This window comes from Eretmochelys imbricata, chromosome 7 (genome assembly GCF_965152235.1).
Source record: "Eretmochelys imbricata isolate rEreImb1 chromosome 7, rEreImb1.hap1, whole genome shotgun sequence".
NCBI classification, from domain to species: domain Eukaryota; kingdom Metazoa; phylum Chordata; order Testudines; family Cheloniidae; genus Eretmochelys; species Eretmochelys imbricata.
Genome location: NC_135578.1, coordinates 46,608,702 through 46,629,769, shown reverse-complemented (window position 1 = coordinate 46,629,769; position 21,068 = coordinate 46,608,702). Strand labels below are relative to the sequence as shown.

Here is a 21,068-nt window from a genome sequence, read left to right as displayed (position 1 = left end):
AGAGGAGCTGAGGGCGGGGCCGGAGTGGCTCTGCCCAATGGGAGGGATGCAGGGGTGGAACCAGAGCGCCATGTGCAGCTAGCGCTGAGCAGGGGGTTGCGCCAAAGGCAGAAGCATGGCGGCGTCGGGAGCGAAGAAAAAGCAGCAGCAGCAGCAGCAGCGAGCGGCCGCGGCGGGGGGAGCCGGGTACAGGCGGCGCAAGGTGGGGGCGAGGTCCCGGGGATGACGGGGGTCGGACTAAGGAGCTGATGGGGAACTCGGAGGATGGGGGGGCAGGCTGGGGACTCGGGGGATGGGGGGCAGGCTGGTGGGAATGGGGGAGGGGGCTACCTGGGGGAAATCGGGGACTAGGGGAATGGAGGGGCTGGGTAGGGGGAATGGGGCAGGCTGGATGGGGCAGGCTGGGGAAAGTGGGGAACAGAGGGGCTAGGTAGGGGGAATGGGGTAGGCTGGATGGGGCAGGCTAGGGAAAGTGGGGAACAGAGGAGCTGGGTAGGGAGAATGGGGGAGGAGGCTGGCTGGGGGAAGCGGGGGACTAGGGAGCTGTGTAGGGGGAATGGGGCTGGCTGGGGGAAGTGGAGGACCAGGGGGCTGGGTGCGGGGATCGAGGGCTGGAGGGGTTGGGTAGGGGAAATGGGGTGGAAGGCTAGGGGGTGAAGGATGCTAGGGGAATGGAGGTGGGTGGGGGGGCAAAGAGGCTGGGGGGAATGGGAGAGGAAGGAAAGATTCCCTAGGCTAGCTAAGGTAGTTGTGTATCAATTTTCCTCTGCTTATTATGGGCTGGAGGTGATGGGACATTGTGGGGATCCTAGGGTGGTTGCAAGGAGTGGGCTTTCCCTGCCCATTGCTCCCCTCCCTCCAAGTTATGAGAGGGGAGATGCCGTGGGCTGGTGTCCCCCTCCCCCTCAGCCTTGTTGCTATAGCCAGGATATGCTGAAAGAGGGTTTTGTTCTTGAGGTCCGTGATGCAGAGGAGAAATCCTGGCAGAAAGCTGGCTTGAAGCTGAATGAGGAGATCTCCAGCGACTCTGATACGGAGAGGTAATACACTAGCTCCCCTGTGGGTGTTGCCCCAAAGGGTCCCTCAGATAGCCACCCTGCAGAGCAGAACCCAGGAGACATCCCTACCTGTGCCCACCCCTCCTCCCACTCCAAGATGTCCAGACACTGTAGAGGTGAGGGCCATAGAAATACAGAGGGAGAGAGCGAAATCTTTCCTCCTGGGGTTCAGTGGGGGAGAAACAAGGTGGGACACTCACAGCTCTTCTTTTTTATGCTTTTCCTGAGATTGCTTTGCAACTTCCCACAATCAGGAGACAATGGTTTCAGGGGCTAGTCCCAGAGTCTGGAATGAACTCCCCCAGGAATTAAGGACCATCACTGCAGTGTGTATTAAAAAAAATAAATAAATTCCCAGACCACTCCACTGCACACACTTCTCCCTTTAGGAAGGGAGGAGAGAACAAGCATATGAAGATGTTACTCACTTTGCTCAGCTGGAAAGCACTCAGATACTACAGTGATGAGCATGGTGTAAGTATCTACATAGACTAGAATCTCTCCATGGTTCTATGCAGGCTGTTCCATCCTGTTCATTTGGATGGCATCTTGCAGAACTATAGTTAGTTACAGTTGCATGATGCACTTTATTCCAAGCCAGACTTTCACAGTCCCTCTCACTTAAAGTGGTGGTGGCGGCCACTGTTTCAGAAATGTGGGGCCTATACTAGGTGGTGGGGACCCTCTCCACTTAATGTTATTTCTTAGTTAATTACAAAGAACTTGCCCCTTTATACACTTCTAAATAAAAAAGTTGAGTGGAGCCTGTTTATGTACTTAAATGGCTGTGCATGACTGTCTCTCTGTACACAGACTTCAGTCCAAAAGCAGATTTTCTTGACTGGATATTAGATTACAAATGGGCTATAAAGTGAAGGGTGTTATGGCTGGAGGAACACACACACACACACACCCTCTCTTCCCCTGTAGCCCTACATTTGGTGGGAAGCGGAAGAAGGACAATGAGGCAGAAGAGGAGATTGAAGAGACCGCACAGGAAAAGAAGCTGAGATTAGCCAAACTTTACCTGGAGCAGCTTCGACAGCAGGGTGAGTATTCAACAGACTGGGTGCATGTGGCTGGGTAGTGCAGGGGATGCTATTGCGGAGCGAGGGCACTAGGAGCTGTACCTCAGCCCCGCTGCTCTTCCTTACTGATTTGCACACAGGAGTTGAGCCTCTTCCCTGCTACTCAGGCTTCAGTGCTGTAATGACTGGACTGCTTTCGCTTGATGAAATTTATTATTAAGTACAGACCCCAAAGAAGAGGCAGTCTAACCTCCTTGGGGACAATCTAAATAATTTAATGCATTTACTAGTATATAGAGAAGTATAAATTTAAGTGACAAAAATGCAGAGTCTCATACTTCTTGCCTGCTTGCTTACTTTCCTAAATGTGGCAATTCAGCATAGGTGTCCCAGTCACTATACAAATCAAATCTGCAGTTTGTCTTGACATGTAACAGTTGAAGTGTTGGTTGTGTTCCAAGTAACTTGAAAGAAAAGCTCTGAAATGCTTTCTTCATCATCTGCATTGTTGTGTCCTGAAGCTCGTTGTAAGTCATCTGCTATGTAAAATACTATCTTTCTTGGATAAAGTCTGCCATAGTTGCAGAATAAGCTGCTGGTCTCTGAGCGCATCACCTGAGGTGTCAGGCCTTGCCTAACTTGGGACAGGATTCTGCAGTTCTCCCACTCTTAGACTGGGTTACCATATCCTGTGTATCAAGCCCGGTTATCCTGCAGGTGTGATTGAGTTTGGCACCTGTGGTTCTTCCCTTTAGGATTCTGATCAGCGGTAACGTAAGATAGGTGACTTACCGCTGGAGTTCCCCCTTGCAGGTTGGTGTGGCATAGCAGCTTTCTCCTCATCTTCCGCCCCCTGCTGACAGCTGGTCCAGCCCTGCAGTGGTCTCTTCTCATGACATGGCCCTCTGGTCAGGTCATGCTTTAGTCCCATGCATTTTGGGGTAACAGTATCACAGGTACCAGAACTCTTCCACACTTCCCAGGGTTGATCCTCTGCAGGCTTTTCCCCCATCCCAGGCTCGACAGGGCCTTTCCTCTCTTATAGAAGGCTGCCTCCCCAGGCTTTCTCCCTGATGGTCTGGCTCCTCCCAGGCCACTGACCCTCAGGGCTTCTTTCCTAGAGTCTCTATTCTCCCTGGCCTGCTTTAAGGGTTCCCTTCTCCCCCCTGCCCTTGCCCTCCAGGAACATTTCCAGGACATAAGTTCCTTTCTGCAGGCTCCTCTGTGGTTCCTCTCCCAGAGAGTGGAAACTTCCAGCAACCCCTCTCCTGGGTCTCCTGCCAGATTTCTCTCCTTGAGAGGATTCCTGGACCACTTCCTAGTCTCCCCAGGCTCTAGTCCCACAGAGCAACTGCAAAGTTTCTCCCTCCAGCCCCCTTCTGCGCTGGACTTCCCTTCTTTTATAGCACCATTAGCTGGGCTTCATCTTCAGCTGGTTAGCTGGCCTTTCCTTGCCACAGTGACCCTCACAGATGTGTATAGTGCCAAAATAGGCTCTTAAAACCACAATTTCTATGCTGCAGTAGGAACAAAACATTGGAGAGAGAGCATTATATAACAGAACAGTCTAGACACATCTGCCTTACCTAAAGGCTTACAATCCCCTGCTGTTAGCCTAGGCAGGCCTGACCTCTTCAGACAACCTACCGGGTGTCTGTCTCAGTTCTTTTCCCCCCTCCCTTGAGAGAGGGTTCCTTTTTAACCCTCTGGCAGCTTTTTTACTCTGCTCCTGGGCTCTGACCCTTCTGGTCAACAGTCCTGTAGGCTCAGCAGGAGACAGAGCCAGAATCATCAAAGCACAAAGGCCTGGCATTGTCCTTAACAACTCTCTGGTGTTTGCGGAGTGCTGGCTTAGCTCTTCTTCCGCAGCTGGTTTTCCAGACTGCCCTGTTGATCTAAGTGGCTGGTCATACAGTAAGCACCCCAATAACCAGGCCAACATGCAGAACTTCTAAGTTACAAAGCAGCTCCAAATCATCAGTCTGCATCCAAGATCTTGTCACCTTTCTACAGGTTTCAGAGTAGCAGCCGTGTTAGTCTGTATCCGTAAAAAGAAAAGGAGTACTTGTGGCACCTTAGAGGCTAACACGTTTATTAGAGCATAAGCTTTTGTGAGCTACAGCTCACTTCATCAGATGCCCGATGAAGTGAGCTGTAGCTCACAAAAGCTTATGCTCTAATAAATTTGTTAGCCTCTAAGGTGCAAAAAGTACTCCTCATCCTTCAACGTCTCATTGGGGAAGCACAAATAGGGTGACATTAAAGGATCTAAACTAGGTGCGTACCAGGTTTAAAAGACTAGTAAGATCTGCTAGTGAGACTGTGTTGCTATTCATAGATTCCAAGGCCAGAAAGGGACCACTGTGATCATGTACTCTGAGCTCCTGTATAACACAGGTCAGAGAACTGCCCTGAAATAATTCCTGTTTGAACAAGGGTGGATCTTTTCAAATACGCTTTATATTCCCCTTATATAGGATTTGTGGTGGATTTTCCGTCACTGGCACACTTGGTAAAACTGTTCAATGGTTAATTACCCTCACTGTGAAAAATGTACAGCATATCTCCAGTCTGAATTTGTCAGCCCCCTGTAACTTTATCCTTTGCATGTAATGGCAGTAAAAGACTTTTTTTTTTTTTTTAAACCAGGTTAAGGGTAAATCTAGATGGCTTGTACTTAACATGCTAGGAAAACAAGTCTAACTGTGACTACTATAACAAGAGGGCACTGTTACTACTGTAGCTTATTCTGGGGAATGCTTCAGAGGGAGTGTAGCAGTTAGATCAAGAGGCGTGGATTCTGACCTTGGATCTGCTGCCAACTTACTGTGAGATGTTGGGCAAGGCTGTCCCTTCTCCGCACATCCGTTTCAATGCTTGTTAAAGTGGGGACAATACAGGAGCCATGGGCATGATGCAGTCCTAGCTTTCAGCTGCATTCACACTAAGCCCTGGCTCCGTCACCCGTTTTGTTGACAAAATCACCACCTAACCCAGCAGGGAACTGACCCAAAATAGGCCTTTGCAATGGCAGGAATATCCCGAGACGCTAGCAGCTTTAAGATTCCATTGCACTTAACAGCAAGCACATCATGTTTTCCCAAAAATTTCTGTGCAGTGCTAAAGGATGCATAGACTATATAAGCTTGGCTCCTACAATGCCACACTTGTCATAAGAACCTCTATAGACTAGAATGACCCAGTGAGGAAGCTTCAGGTGTGTCAGTCACACCTGCAGCACCACCTGTCCAGCCGTTTTAAAAATAATCCCCAGAAAAGGATATAAAACCTTTATGCAGCCAGATAAAGCCCTGAAGTATGCTCAGGAACTGCTTATAGCATGGGCACAGGGATAAACTCTGCCTTAAAGTGGTAATGCAAGGGCTAGAGTGCTTAAGTTTCCACATGTTGATATGGGGGATGCATGGTCTGCTGTTGGCCAGGAAACTACTGTAAATGAGACTGGGCCTGATGATCTGGGATCTAAGTCTGGAGCAGCAGGGCTGACCAGGCAGTCACTAAGGACCAGCTCCCCACTTATTTGCATAGTTAAAAGCCTGTGCTAACGTTGGGATGTGTAGTTCTTGGAGGGCCGTCTGCTGCTTGCTCCTCTCAGAGAGGAAGCTCTGCTAATGCAGGAATGTTCATTGCTTCAGTCATATGTCACCAGCCTTCTTGCTGTGCATGGCGAGCTCCATTCCCAATATGCTGTCTGTGCTTGTCTCTTGGGCAGAGGAGGAAAAGGCAGAAGAGGCGGCCTTGGAAAAGGACTTGGTTGCTGGCCGACTGAAGGAAGATGTGGTGAGTAGGCTGCTTGGGGGAGAGGAGTCGGTGGATTCAGGGGCTCCTTGCTTGCTTGCTGACGTCTTCTCTTTTGAATCGCGCCTGCTTCTTCCCTCCTGATGCTCCTGGAGCCCTTGGGATTCTCTTTCCCCTCCTCCCCCCCACTTTCGGCCTGCCTTTGAGGACCTGTCTCATGGCTACAATCTCAGCAACTCCATGCATGGGAACCCTGGCCTCTGCTAAGCCAAGAGGTAAACACACCCATGGGCCTCTTTGCATATTCATGTTTAAACCATCAGTATTCTTAAGGTGCCCCTCACCTAGGTTGCCTAACAACACATGTATTAGCTTAGTGTTAATAAGTATTGGGAAGTACTGTTCATTTGAATGTATTCTACTCTCTCCACAATTCTGTCCACCCTCGTCAAGCATCCCATAAAACTTTGCTTTCATAGAAGTAAACTTTTGCTTAGGAAGATAGGAAAACGGTCAGGATCAGGACACAGGAGTGTTTTACCACAGCAAGAGGTAGGGAGTAAAACTCTCAGGCTACTACTAGAAAGTCCCAAAGGAAAAAGCCAAGACCATGTTCTACCCTCTTGCAAACAGCAGAGGTGCGTTCAGAGGCCTAGTACTTGGAGTGCATGCTCTCAGAACAAAAGAGGTAAAGGAGGTACAGCATAGTACCAGAAAAATAACATAGAAAGCTGATTGGTTCAATCCAGTTTCAGGTGATGTACACAGCACTTCTTGTAAATGGGTAGGATATAAAAAGATGGCTTTAGGTGAATTTAACACTTCATGAGAGCTTCCCAGAGCCAGGTTCAATATGATACTGTTCTTCCTGTCCTATGCTTTTTATTGGCTTTTAGCAACGATAATGACACAGATTATTTGGTTTTCTGGAATGCATTTCAGGCCGAACCAAAGCATGGTCAAGCAGTTGACTGTGCAACTTAACAACTTCGGTATCTAAATTGTCCTCATTCCACTTCTTATAAGGGCAGAATAGCCTCCACTATGCAGGGACTGAGTGTCTAGGCCTTTGCTGCTCATGTCTAACTGCCTTGTACTTTCAACAGCTTGAACAGAAGGGAAAACTGCAGCGACTGATCGCCAAAGATGTAAGTTTGCAAAGCTTTGCGTGAATTGCTCTGCGTCAGAGTTGGGTAGGGGCAGGAAGAGGTCGCTGGCAGCTCATTCTCCCTTGGAGGCATGGGGAGAGCAGGGGGTGTCTCATTGTCATGTGATCCCTTTCTGGACTGGCTCAATCTCCTGGCTATCAGACCAACTGTTCTCACAATGCCGGAGCTTCGGACGAGCTTGCTCCTAGCTCAGTTGAAAATAACAGCATTTGCATGTTATGGCAAGGCGGCCCTGGATGAACCTGGGACTCTTGTGGATCCAGGTTTGCTCTGTGGGAGTGTGGCCTAATGGGTAGAGCACCGGACTGAATGGCGGGAGACCTGGGTTCAATTCCAAGCCCTGCCACAGACTTCTTGGGTGACCTTGGGCAAGTCATGGGGCATGTCTGTGTCTTGGTTTCCTATCTGTAAAATGGGGATAATAGCATTGTCCTAGCACAGGGGTGTTGGTAGTGCTCCGTTATTGGTAATGGGTGGGTGGGGGGTATATAGTACCTTAAATATTTGAAAATCTTGGCCTTCTAAAGTTGGGTGCTGACAGCTAGATCTTCCTGGTGCTGCACTCCCACTGAAGTCCACATGTGTCCTATCCCGGGGATAAAATAGCTCGCAACCCACACACGTTCTGTGGTGCCGGAGCACTTTGTTAATGAGGTGCTGTGTGTGTGAACAGTTGCAGCCTCCAGATACAGCAGCCATCCGAGTGCTGCGAGGTCACCAGCTGCCCATCACCTGCCTGGTCATCTCTCCAGATGACAAGTGCATCTTCTCAGCTGCCAAAGACTGCTCCATCATCAAATGTGAGTTTTCCCTAGGCCACCTCCCCTCTTAGTCCAATGGCTTGCAGGTTCCAGAATTTCCAAAGACCTTGTCTCCCATAACCTGGCTGTGCTCCATCTCCCGGCAGATGCCATGTTCGCACGTCATAGCTATGCAGGGCAGGCTGTCTGAGCTTGTCAATTTCTAGCTTTGCTTGTAGCCTCCTCCTCTGAAGGGAGGTCTCTTGCTTTGTTACAAGCTAGAGTTTAGTGCTGGAGTAGCACTGAGCCTGCAAGCAGGGATCTAAATCTTCAGAAGTGCCCACTAATTTGGGGGGGGGGTTCCCCCATAGTTCTTGAGCGCTGAGCTCCAAACACCTACACCCCTCTTTTTTTCAGAAGTGCACTGCACACCCAGCTCCTGCCGCCTTTTGGAGTGGGAAGTGGGGGAGAGAAGTGGGTGCTTAGACCTTAGAGGCCCAAACTGAGTTGGCCGTCCTGAAAAAATGAGTCTGTCGTTAGCATTCACAGTGGGATAGAAGGCAGTGTTCGGTACAGCGTCAGCTCTGCCCTCTGGAAGTTTGCTTTGGAGCTGGTGCAGGAACTCCCCTGTACTGTTAGTTGTGATCCTCCCGCACCTTGCTCTGAACAGCTGGGGATAGTTGGAATCTCCTGCCTCATTACCAAGGAGTCCTCATTAATGGAATGAGATGGGTGAGCTGGGACCGTCAGGTGTGCCTTGCGCGCTCTACTTCCTAACCCTCTGGGGAGGCGCTGGCCCTGTCTCGTGGCCCTTGGCTTGCCAAGAGGACACGCTGGCCGAGGCAGCCCTGCAGAATCAGGCAGGAGGTGACTGATGCAGTCTGCTGCAGGGGATGTGGAGAGCGGGAAGAAGTTGCACGTGATCCCTGGAGGGAAGAAGGGGACAGAGGCCCAGCACATCGGCCACACAGCGCACATTCTTTCCATGGCCATCTCGTCGGATGGCAAATACCTGGTAAGGAGGAGTGGCCAGGCCCTACCCTCTCCCCGGCTGGCTGGCTGGCTCACCCTTGTTCTCGAGCCATGTGGTGAGAGGAGCCTCTTGTCAGTGAATTCTTGCTCGCTGTCAGTTTTCTGCTTCATTGCAAATGCTGAACCCCCTTTGATTCCCCGCCCCGCTGCCCGTTCTCCGTCCCGGCCCCCCCAGGCGCTGGGTGGGTGCCTCCCTCCAGCGAGGATACAGAAGCTGCAAACAGCACATAAGCTGTGAGTGCATGGTACACGGCTTGTATGGTGAGACCTTGTTGTGGGAGCTCGCCCTGATAGAAGCAGGGTCCATCTCCACCCCGGTGGCGAAATGCTGGTGGCTGCTGTGCCACGGTCGGGCCCATTCGCCAGACACCAGCGGCACGCACCTTATCACCGCTGCCTCTCTGCCCGGCTGGATCCCACCAGCCTTGGGCTCCAGCATTGGCTGTGGTGCTGATGGGACCGTCCCGAGGGGAGGTTTGCTCTGTATGCTCTCCAGGGGAAGACCGTGAGCTGGGAACAAAACCAAGGGGTGGCTAGCGGGAAATCCCACCTCCCATCTGGCTGAGACCTCTCCTGCTGGCCAGCTTTGCCTCCGAGTCTCTCTCTGGGCCTCTGAAATGGCAGCAGAACATAATAGCACAGGCACACAGCCCGCTGTGATGACGCAGACCCAGGAAAGCTAGTTAGGGGCTGCTGGTGAGTGTGTCCGCTGTCTCCCTGCCAGGCCACGGGAGACAGGAACAAACTGATCATGATCTGGGAGGCTGTCACGTGCAAGCACCTGTATAAATTCACTGGCCATCGAGACGCTGTGACGGTGAGTGGCATTTGGGGAGGCAGGGGGGAAGTAGCTCAGACACAACTAGGCGGCTTTGAGCGCCCAACCCTTCCATGCTGACTTGGGAAACATATGGAGGCTCTGCCTAAAAGTCAGGAAGCCCTTTCTCCATGGGAATCTTCTCCCCCCTTTGCCAAGTGCCTTTCCTCGGAGGTGCTGAGCTCGGGAAGGGTGGGAAATTTGGCTGCTTCCAGGACAGCCTTTCCCTAGGGTAGCCACCTTGGCAAATGCAGTTCTGGATCTGCATTAAAGCCACTCTTCTGTATTTAGCACCCGCCTCTCCCCCCCATGCAGGGCCTGTCGTTCCAGAAGGGCACTCACCAGCTGTACAGTGCCTCACACGATCGCTCCGTCAAAGTCTGGAACGTGGCAGAGAACGCCTACGTGGAAACGCTGTGAGGACCCACTTCTCCTTGCCGTGGGGCAGGAGAGCTAGGAAAACTGAGGGGGTGCATGGGCGGCTGAGCTGGGAGGGTTATGTGGCTTTTGGGGTGACCCTGGAGATGGAAGACGGGGATTCCTGGGCAGGGGGCTCCAGCAGGCTTGGCCCAGCAATGCATTTGGCCCCCAAGCTGTCCTATGGTCTCTGCTCAAGCCTACCCTGCCCTACCAAGCAGCCTGTTCAGTTTGGTGGCAATCGTGGTCAGGCTCACCTGATCTGGAACCTCCTATTGCATCAGTAGCTGTGATGTGGCCACAGCTCAGAAATCTCCTGTGGGCCTGAGTCATTCTTGCTGAGCGTGGTTACCTGAGAGAGATGTCCCCACGTCTTCTACCAGCTGTGTCTGGTGAGAGGCCAAGTATTCTGTGGCCACAAGCCCCCATCCAGGAGAACCAGTGATCGGCGTCGGCTGTGCAGTGATGGGAGGTGGTGACCCTCGCAGCTGAGAATGCAGAGCCTGGGTGGGAAGGGAGGTAGAAGGTGCCAGGCTGGGCCCCCTGGGTTACTGAGATTGGGACTCATCCTCTGCCCTGTTTGCCCCCGACTCCAGGTTTGGGCACCAAGATGCGATCACGGGGCTGGACAGCCTGAGCCGGGAGTGCTGTGTCACGTCAGGCGGGCGAGACGGCACCGTCCGGGTCTGGAAGATCCCTGAGGAGTCTCAGCTTGTGTTCTACGGGCACCAGTAGGTGTGGGCAGCAGCCCCTGCAGAGGGTGGTGAGGGCTGCAGGGCATCTGCTCTGCTTAACCCGCTTCACCTTCCATGGCAGCTCTTCTGCCAAAGCGTAATACCCATCCGGTGGCTGCCAGCAACTGCACTGCAAGCCCTGGTCTGTTCTACCTCGGCTCTGCAGCCCAGTGTCTTGTCAGAGGCCTCCCAGCACCTGCCTCTTGCGTGGTTATTGGCCACATCCATTGAGCTGATGGTGGCGCATGCTACCTTGCCTAGTGCCTGCAGGAGCGATGCAGACGTGCTGGGTGGGGAACGCTGGCTGTCGGCCATCCACAGCACTGTATGGTGCATGGGACCGCTCCTCCCTGCAGCAGCTCCTGGAAGCAGCTCCAACCAAGCTCCCATATCACAGTGGTGCGGCGTGGAACTAGGCCAGCCAGGCTGAGCCGCAGGGCAAGCAGCTCAGCCGGCAGGAGGCCTCGTCCAGAGTGTTCATGCCAGATCCCAGTCGGGGAGCAGTAAGAAGGGGAAATGTGCCCTCCTGGGAGGTAACCTAGGGAATACTCCCCTTCTAGAGAGGGCTGCCTGTTGCAGTGAGGGGCTGCCAGGGAGGCCTGTTCTGAAGCATGCTGAGCACCGCCAGCCGTCTCCTTTGAGAGGTGGTGTTGGAAGTCCGGTCTGCGCTCAGCTCAAGTTCTGGGGCTACCCTTGCCTCTGGGGCTCTGGCACCCTGCAGGGTAACTTCCCAGGGGACCCACAGGCACAACTCGCTCTCCTCCTTCCCTCTACCCATCTTAGGGGCTCCATCGACTGCATCCAGCTGATCAACGAGGAGCACATGGTGTCCGGCGCGGACGATGGGTGAGTAACCCACAGGAGACGTGCTGGGGGTGCTGCAGGCCTGGGCTCTGGTGCGTAGCCTCATCCGCTCCACGTCTCTCACAATAGGTCGGTCGCCCTTTGGGGTCTTTCGAAGAAGAAGCCGCTCACAACGGTGAGGCAAGCGCATGGTAACCACGGCACCCAGGGCCTGGAGCAGCCATACTGGATCTCCTCGGTGGCCACCCTGCTGAACAGTGACGTTGTAGCCACAGGTGCCTCGCGCTGTGAGACCCTCGCTTTTGCTGTTGCTTTGGGACTGGGGCGGGGAGGAAGGATGCAGTCCGTTTCAGGGCCCCAGCAGCTGGGCGATCTTGGCTTCCTCCCCAGCTCTTATCCTCTCTGCAGCTTGGGCCAGAACTCTGTACAGCTGGGACAATGCCTGTCTCGCGGATGGGGCTGGGTTACTGTTTGCAGTGCTCTGAGGGGCCCAGACAGAAAGCGCCATGAATGGGTCATTCCTCAGGCTCCTAACTTCCCTCTTCTTCTGGAAACCTGGCTCTGCTTTCCTGGAACCCCGGGGAATTCACCCACAACTGGCCCTATGTTGCCCTCAGCTAGCCCAGGCCCTGCCACTCCTACAACTCCTACCCCAGCACTCTCAGGTTTGCCATCCTGGCTTAGAAACTAGCTGAGGAGTGGGGAAGTTCTGCTTCGATGGGAAGGGAGCGGTTTGGGGCAGGCTGGGAGGAGGAGGTGGGGCTTGGTTTGAACTTGGATCCATGTCACGTACAGTAAGTGACTGGCAAGCTCGGAGCAAGAGGTAACTGTGCCTGGGGTTGTGGGGACATTGGCTGGGCCTCTCCAGAGAGCCACAGCCTTGTGGCCAGGCTGTCCCGTGTGTCACTAGCAGGAGATTGCTGCGTCACTCTCCTCTCTGGTCCTGACTCACTCCTCCAGAGTGAGGATCCACCGCCGCCTAACCCCAGGCAGGATGGTGGTTTCCCCTGGAATAGGCCAGCTTGCTGCTCCAGTTGCCCAGCCAGCAGCTTCAACTTCCTGTGCTTTGCTTTGGGTTGGTGGGGTGGAGGGAGGGGGAGCGGGGCTGTGTGGGGCGCCAGTTGTGGATGCCAGCAGGGCCGTGGTCTGAGGGAGACCATGCTAGCTTGCATCGGCGCCGAGCGTGGCCCGGGGGAGGTGCGGGGCCTGACTGCCCGAGGCCCTCACATTCTGCTCTGTGACCGCAGGCTCGCACAGTGCCAGTGTGCGGCTGTGGAAGTGCGGCGAGGGATTCCGAAGGCTGGAGCCGCTCTTCGATATCCCCCTGGTAAGGAAGGGGCGCGGGCGGGAAGGCTCCCTCTCGGCAGGCAAGGCACACGGGAGCAAACGCTTGGGGCTGAGCAGAGATGGGAATTTCCCTCTTCTCTTCCAGCTGGGTTCCCCTTCCCCAAACAAGCCCGCTGTGCAGGCTGGGGTGAGGGGTGCAGGTTTGGCTGGAGTCCGGAATAAACCCAGAGGGGCTCCCTCCCATCTGGTGTGTGAAGCCAGTGAATTGCTGAGAGATTAAATCCCTTCTCGGCCTGATCAAAGTTGCATTGCCCTAATGGGAGCCCTGCACTCGAGTGTCCCCGCAGGCTAATAGCTCTCCAGCCTGCAGTACTGCCCTTATGCCTTTTCCTCTCTCCCTCTCTCAGATCGGCTTTGTCAACAGCTTGAAGTTCTCGAATGCCGGGGATTTCCTGGTCGTTGGGATCGGACAGGAACACAGGTACCGGCCTCGCTGCTAGCTAAAGGCTATGTGTGGTGTCCAGGGGCTCTGGCCCAAGCCCCAGCCCCGGCCAGACCTCTCCCAGCCGTTAGGGTCATCAGTCTGGAAAAGCTGGTGATGGGGTGGAGCCTGTGCTGGGGGCTTGGGAAAAATCCAACATTTGGCATTAGACTCTGTCTTCAGCTGGGATGAAGGGTCTATTAAATGCCGGGGAGGGGCAGCTTTTGGGGTGAAGCATGTGAGGAGTGGGCTGTCTAGGAGGGGAGGGCAGAAAATGGCACTAACCTTCCTAAAAGCCTGGCTGGCACTGGTATGAAACTCCTGCTGCCATTGCTCCAGGACAGCCTTACCCGTGACTCGCTTTCTCCTGGGGGAAATGGAGACAAACTTTCCCCTCCTGTAGGCCAGAGAGGGTGCATCCCTGGTGCTGGGAGACTGGATCTCTGCAAAACACTCCAAGAGCCCCTAGGAGGCGCTAGAGCGGCATGGAGCACCGAGTACCTGCACCAGCACCCTCGGAGGAGGGAGCTCGACTTGGCATCAGGCGGCTCATTCAGCCTCCCTCCAGCTTTCTTGCTGGGGCGTGGGGGAACCGAAACCTCAGCCTCTCTCTCGTGTTCAGGTTGGGCCGCTGGTGGCGAATCAGAGAAGCCAAGAACAGCATCTGCGTCGTCCCGCTGCAGAGGTCGGCGGCTGGCCGCGCGCAGCCAGCTGATGGCTCCTAGCCCTGCTCCCCTCTTGCGTGCGGTCGTGGCTCTGCTAGAGCTTGGTGAGACTCTCGAGTTAAAACTTCCCATTAAAAGCAACCCCCCTGCGTAAAACCCTGCTGTCTGCATTGGCCTGGCTACGGCTTGGATGTTTTGTCAAGAGTGAAAGCAGAGGCGAGGACGTCCTCTCTGGGGCCAGTTGCAGGCTGGGCACCAGAGGAAAGGGAGGGGCCGCCTATGAAATGAAGAAAAGCCCAGGCCCCCTCACTCCACACTCAGAGCTGCGTGGCAGGGGGGAGGATCTTCGGGACAAACTTACTCCTGCCCCCAAAAGGCCAGCGGCAGAACCTGTCCCAAAGGTGTGAGCAGCTGAGACCTGGCTTTTGCGGGGGAGGGGATGGGTTGGGGGGGAAATGGACATGCAGACTAAGCCATGGCAGCCCCAGTCTGTCTCTCTCCCTTCTCAAGAACAGGCCAGAGCCACTCACTCAAATGGCCCATGACCTTCAAGGGCACCTTGGAAGGGGCAGCCCTGTCTCTGCCTGCCGAGATCCCATGAAGCATTCTTTCTCTACCAGATGTTGGAGCTTGTGGCAGGGCCCAGGATTCTCTCTTCCCTTTCCTGCTTAGCCTCAGGGATGTTTGCCAGCCCCCAGGCTAAGTTCTTGCTCAGGTTGTGTGTGTGCACTGCCCACACCGAAAGTCCGGAATAATCAAAGCCCTGTAGATTCCACCACAAGAATCCAGACCTCAGTTCTGCAGGGGGGCCCGGGTTGTGCATCAGATCTGGAGAGACTCTACTGGCTTTAGTCAAACAAGGAGACAGGCCTCAAATGCATCTACTCCAGAAACATAGCATGCAATCTCTGCATGAGCCCTAGCTCATTCTGATCAATCTGGGGGTGGATTTGTTTTTCTTTTGCTCTCCCTTGGTCTCTGTGCTGCAGAGTTTTGGACTGATGATGTAGATCTCTGTTGTAGGTGCCATCAAGGGAGATTTGGAAGCTACTGTTCATGGCTGCTCATGTACTAAAGTTCAAGTGTCACTCATTTTGTCTCAAAACTTGAGGCATTTTGAAATGCATCTGGGCTAACTGCAGCCGCAGCCTCGGAGACTGAATTAAGTGCTTTCATGTCTGTTTCCACCTGGGATCTGTCTCCAAGAAGAGCAGCTCTAAACTCTGCATTTGATCAAACTGGAGCTTGCAGTGGGGGTTAGACTGTTTAGTGCTAAGCTAGAAAAGCTGGACCATTAAAAACCACCTCCTGTAGTTAAGGTTTTGATCACAGCTGTGTTGCTCTTTTAAACAGAGCTGGTCCTTAAAGCCTTGCAGGCTACTGCCTAAAAGCTGTGACTGACTACCTGCATGCTACTTACATGGGCTCTCGGCTGCTATTCTCATTATCTGAGAGCTGATGGCTGCGCTAGCTTAGGGTTGGGGGTTTTTTATTGTAATAGTTCTGCTCCTGGATCTTCAGGCATAAGTTCAGCTCAGCCGCCTATGCCAGCTCTGTTCCTGTGCGTCAGCTCTTACAACAGCTGTGTCTGCCCAGCTGCACTGGCTCTGCCTGGAGTGGTACTGTACCTGGGCTGGGCCTCCCTGCATACTGCACCTGGGGGAATGAACACCAGTGATAAGAGTAAAACAAACCCTGGTATCCCTCCTCGGAGTCTGGGCTAGAGGGTCACTGAGCACAACGTCTGGGTTGGCAGAGACTAACTGAGGACCTAGTGTTTGCCCTGCCGCAGGTCAGACACAGCCTTGGCCTGAGGTCTTACCTGCCTTAGCCAAACACTGGCTTCAAGTGGCCAGGGGAGCTAGCCCTGTCCCACTGTGCTGTCTCTGCTACTCACAGCCCCTGGCTGCTGTACATGTGAAAGACAGCTGTGTGCCTTGCATAGTGGGGCAGCAAGGAAAGCTCATTAGAGAAAGTTAGCTGTCTCCAGTTTTAACAGGCAGATGTCCAGGGCCCGCTGTGGAGTGCCAGCCCTCAGGGAACACCCACAAGTGTTCAGTAGCTCAGTTCGCTCCATCCTTGCAGCTGTAGGCCACAAGCAAATATTAGCATCCTTTTAGGGAAGGGAAAACTAAGGAGGGAGAGGGGAAATGATGTCCTTGAGCTATAGCTGCAGCCTCTGCTGTGAGGACTCAGTGCAGCCCTGAAAGGGCTCCCTGCATCCAGGCTTACAGCCATGAGCCAGGGCCCTGGTGAAGGGGAGGAAGGGGCTGCTGACAGATGCACTGTGGGTGGCTTCCACCTCCTCTCCCCCTCTCCCTCCGTCCCCAGCAGGGGAGCAAGCTAGCTCTTGCCTCCCCTGGGGTTGGCTTGGAAAAGTCACTGCTTTTAGCAGGAGCATGGGCTTAGCAGCCTGCCTCTGCTGGCAGGGCAGTGGGGGGGAGGGGGGTGGTGTTGCATCTCACAGCTGCGGGTTGCAAGCTGGGACCTGAAAGCTGCCTTTAAAGAGAGTGAAATCAAACTTGGTGGGACGAGGGCTTTGGCCTCCAGCCTGGAAGTGCACAGGTGCCCCTCTGCTAGGGGTAAGCAGAGCCCTGGTGGAAGCAGTGGGAATCATCACTAGCACCTCCTGGTGCCAGGCTGGGGCTCTGCCCCAGTGCCCTCTGTTGAGCAGTACGGTGGCCTTGGGATGGCCTGATTCTGTTACTGCAGCCCCCCACCCCAGCCCATCTGTGCCAACACCCAGATAGAAAAGGAGTCCTTGTGGCACCTTAGAGACTAACCAATTTATTTGAGCATGAGCTTTCGTGAGCTACAGCTCACTTCATCAGACCTGATGAAGTGAGCTGTAGCTCACGAAAGCTCATGCTCAAATAAATTGGTTAGTCTCTAAGGTGCCACAAGGACTCCTTTTCTTTTTGCGAATACAGACTAACACGGCTGTTACTCTGAAATCTAACACCCAGATAGGGTGACAGAAGTACAGCTGACAGTCCAGACATCCCAGCATGCACTCCTGCCCCTCAACCACCTCCCTCCCTGATCTCTGCCAGGCTGGTGCTGAGGCAGTTACACCTCCTCCTGGTGGCTGGCCCAGGAACCTCACCCCACCCTCTGCTCGGGTGCTGCCCAGGGTCCCTGTGTTAAGAGCGAGTGCTGTTCCTTTTAGCCATGCTGCTGCTTCCCTGAGCCCCTTCCTACGGGAAACAGCCCCAGGGGCTTGCCTAGTGGTCTGTAAATACAGCCTCACCTCGGGCTTGCAGACTTCTCCCAGCTCCTCACTCTGCTGCTGCTGCAACAGGAGCCCCTGGCGCTCCGCACCCTCTTTTCAGGGCCTAGCTCCAGCCCTCGAGCCCACTTGAGCCTGCCTTCCCCCAGCCGAGGGAGGACGTCCCTCCTCTCAGAGGGCTGGCTGGCTTGCTCTGGAGGGAGTCTCTCTCTTGCCTGACCCTTTGACAGCCTCTGTCGCAAATTATAATTAATTTGCCAGCTCAGGAGGGTTGCTAGGCCCTCCCCTTAAAGGGCCAGCCAGGCTGTAATACTTGGCTAAGGCATTGGGCTGGTCAGCATGAAGGGGGTCATAGTGCAAGTCGCTGGCTTTGCATGAGTCTAGCCCATGGCTCATGGAAACTGGGGTGTGTGTGTGTGTCTCCCATGCAGCTGGCTATGCAGGAGGGCAGTTCTGGATCAGTCCTGGCCTCCTAGAGGGCTGAAGCTCCCACAAGCACAGCTGGCCCTTGCTACTGGCAAGTGAGCTGCCCAAATGCCTAGTATGCTGCCATCCCCTTTCCTAGCCTCCTCCCCCCCCTGCTCTGGCGGAGGGAAGTGTGTGTGGGCAGGTGAGGGGAAGAGTTCATAATTAGCCCCTGCCCTGCTGCTGAATACTACTGCCTTGCCCTTTACGCAGCTCAGTAGCATTATCTTCATTTCACAGCTGGGGAAACTGAGGTCCAAGACCAGCCAGCAGGCCAGGGACAGAGCCGGGACTAGAACCCAGGTCTCCCAAGAACCAGTGCCCAGAGCTATTCAGTGGGCCACCGTTGCTTTTCTGCTTTAGCAACTGAGTTGTTTTCTCACCCCCAGGAAAAAGCTTGGTGCTGCCTTGATTTTTAAAGTGAAGGCCTAGGGCTTCCTGCCTGGCTCCCATGACCTGCCCTTTCTGGCACCTCAGTGCCTAGAGGATTGACCTGACCTGGTGCTGCAACACTTTGCATTGTTGTTCATAGTGACACTGAGAGGTGGCAGCTGGGCCGGGAGCCCTGTTGGGCAGCCCATACTCTGAAGCGTCCACAGGGCAAAGGGTGTCAGGTCCCCCCGTGCCCGAGGAACTGAGACACAAAGCGATAACTTGACTCGCCCAAGGTGTGTCACGCAGGCTGGGGCACATCAGGGCACTGACCCCACATTGCCTGACTCACAGAACCTCGCCACTCCATAATCAGGCCCTGGAGCCATGCAGTTCTGCCAAGAAGACACAGACATCCAGCTCTTGCTTTCTACTCCAGGGAGAGGCCCACATGGCACCTACGGGCGTCCGTTAAAAAAAAAAGCACTTTATTTACATAAATTACAAAACCCACAAACTTGGTCACAAAAAGGTCTACGCTTAAAAACTCGCTTGGCTTGTAATACATGTGTCACAATGATAATAATCCTAGTCAAGGGCCAAAGAACACGTACATTTTCATTAGCAGCCGGCTAATTATTATAGTTTTCTCTCCAGCCAAAAGGCTCCTTCCAATAAATAGTTTATAAAAATTAAAAAAACACCACGAGATACAGAGTTATATTGCCCAGCCCAGCCTGTCATTTGGTTTTCAGGATCTCCCTTGCATCTAGTGCCAGTGGCTACGGGTACAGTGGGAGAAGGCAGGAATGCGCAGCTGTCTCCCGGTGGGGGGAGATTAGTGACTAGAAGCAGTGGAGCAGGAGGCTAATTGCTAGTGCCTGTCGTGGTGCTAAGAGGCGTCCTGCTGGAGCAGTGGATGGTATGGTGGGAAGGGGCATTGGCAGAAGGACAGGACATTGGCACAGTGTCACGGCTGAGGGCTGGGCACAGCGACGAACACTGGAATTCTAGCGCTTAGCACCAACGTCATGGGGCTACTGTGAAAAAGGTGAGACCCACAGAAAACTCTTAAGAGAGATCAGCAGCACGTTTGCTTAAATAACTAATAACTCACCTGGTTTAAATACTTCTATAGTTCTACAGTAAACACGGATTTTTCCATCAGTTAGCTGAAAAATACTGGTGTGAGCTCTTTAGCACTACCCAGCCTGCCAGGGCTTTGATACTGATAATTCCTAACAGGAAGTGCTGGCTAATGATGTCATTTGAGACACAGGAAGAGCAGCTCAGCATCTGAATGCATTTGAAAGGCAGAAGATCCATTGCTGTGAAATTAACCACTAGCAAATTCTCAGTAAGGATCCAAATTGTTGTGCCAATAACTTCATCCTGTCTCTCTCCTCTGAGCACTGCCTTGCATGTCCTATTTCAGCCATCCAAGCCAATGGGCAAGAGGGCAGGTGCTCACCTCATCATGCCAGGGACCTCATCAACTTGAAATCTAACTGAGTAACAAAAATAGTTACAAGTAATTTACCTGTGTCCCTACCACAAAGGTTGGGGACTTTTGAAATCCCATTTTCCTCCTTCTAAATGTCTCCCTGGGGCTGTGAGAAAGACCCACACAAACAACAGGAAAATAACGATACATATGGGGTGGGGAAGGAGGGGAACTCTACACAAAGTGCTGTCAAATGTAAAAAGGAAACATACTGAAAAAAACAGACACCAATTTTTGATTCTTTACGCTGATCCTAGGAGTCACTTGTAACCATAATGGGTAACATAATTCAGTGTGAAATGTACTTTAGTGTATTCCTTTAAAGATTAAAACTGGGGGATTTTTTGTAGAGTCCTGCATATCCATGGATACCTGCAAACCATTTTTGTGGATCATGGATCAGATGTGGATACAAATTCTGTATCGGCGACGGGCTCTAATGTTTTGGTTTTGATTCTTTATGACACATAAAGAAGACCTGTAAGGATTTGTCTCTGCTTGTTTTTTCCACTTACAAATCTCAAGAATAGCTATATAAGAACGGCCACACTGGGTCAGACCAGTAGTCCATCTAGCCCAGTATCCTGTCTTCCGACAGGTATGAGTGGGATATTGATGATGAGTAATCAGGATTATGATGATGTCCCTGTTTTTGCTGGAGAACTCCTTGGAGGAATGGAGAACCTGAATGGCAGCTTTCTCAGCCCTCAGTTGAAAGGCTGGGGCATGCTGAGCCTTTCACAAAGAGTGTTTTTCTCCCAAGGGTCTGTCAGGGGTTAGAATTAAGTGGGGACTTACAATAAATATAACAAGGGTTTTAAAGACCCTCACTGAACCTGCTTTCCCCTCTTCCAGGCTCTGGCAATGTCACTAGTTGTCCTCCAGCAATGACAAGAATATTGAGACCTGATATTTTGAATTTTGGGGGGGAAAAAGCATCGTTAAAAAAAAAACGTCTCTTGGGCCGATTTATGCATCACAGCGAAAACAGGCAATTTTGGGAGCAAAATGACGCTGTTTGAAAAGCTCCGAGCAGCTCTGGACAAGAGTGGTACCTTTCGCACTCACCTGCTGGCTCTCGGTGGATGAAGGTGCCAAGAAAACTGCAGCAAAGCAGGGGAGCAGCTTTGCCGCCGGAGCGTTTGGCAGCTGTGAAGCACAGAGCCAGATGGTTTATTGCTGCTTTTGCTGCTGCACCAGCACTCGGGCAACTTTGGTTGCTGGGCGATGTCATGGTCAGGCTGCTCCCGGCGGGGTCAGGAATGGGAGTGGTCTGAGGCACCCTGGCCCTCCATGGAATCAGACCGACCCCTCCCCATCCTGCCACTCATGAAGGGCATGCGGGCATTCTGGGGGAATGGCCCCTTGGGCAGCCTAATGCAGTGGGAATGTCGTTTTCCTGCTGCCTGTAGGGGCAAAGAGCGGGGAGCACCTTTGGACACCAGGCTGCATGGTCAATGGCTCCAGCACACAACAGATGCAAACCCCTGTGGAAGTGGGGAGCAGC

General features: G+C 53.2%; 1 protein-coding gene across 3 annotated transcripts; it reads left to right on the top strand.

Moving 5' to 3' along the window:
* Positions 1-73: 73 nt before the first annotated feature.
* RRP9 (ribosomal RNA processing 9, U3 small nucleolar RNA binding protein) lies at positions 74-20,497 on the top strand. Of its 3 annotated transcripts, XM_077822687.1 has the most exons (16): positions 74-202; positions 958-1,040; positions 1,989-2,107; positions 5,820-5,887; positions 6,952-6,993; positions 7,688-7,814; positions 8,645-8,769; positions 9,511-9,603; positions 9,919-10,019; positions 10,617-10,751; positions 11,538-11,600; positions 11,688-11,833; positions 12,806-12,885; positions 13,253-13,326; positions 13,949-14,095; positions 20,417-20,497. In XM_077822687.1, the coding sequence occupies exons 1-15, from the start codon at positions 116-118 to the stop codon at positions 14,049-14,051; spliced, it is 1,446 nt and encodes a 481-aa protein (XP_077678813.1). In that variant the 5' UTR covers positions 74-115; the 3' UTR covers positions 14,052-14,095; positions 20,417-20,497. The 3 variants fall into 3 exon arrangements, with proteins under 3 accessions (XP_077678813.1, XP_077678812.1, XP_077678814.1); XM_077822686.1 differs by lacking the exon at positions 20,417-20,497 and having other exon boundaries at positions 13,949-14,147; XM_077822688.1 differs by lacking the exons at positions 9,511-9,603; positions 20,417-20,497 and having other exon boundaries at positions 13,949-14,147.
* The last annotated feature ends 571 nt before the right edge of the window (positions 20,498-21,068 follow it).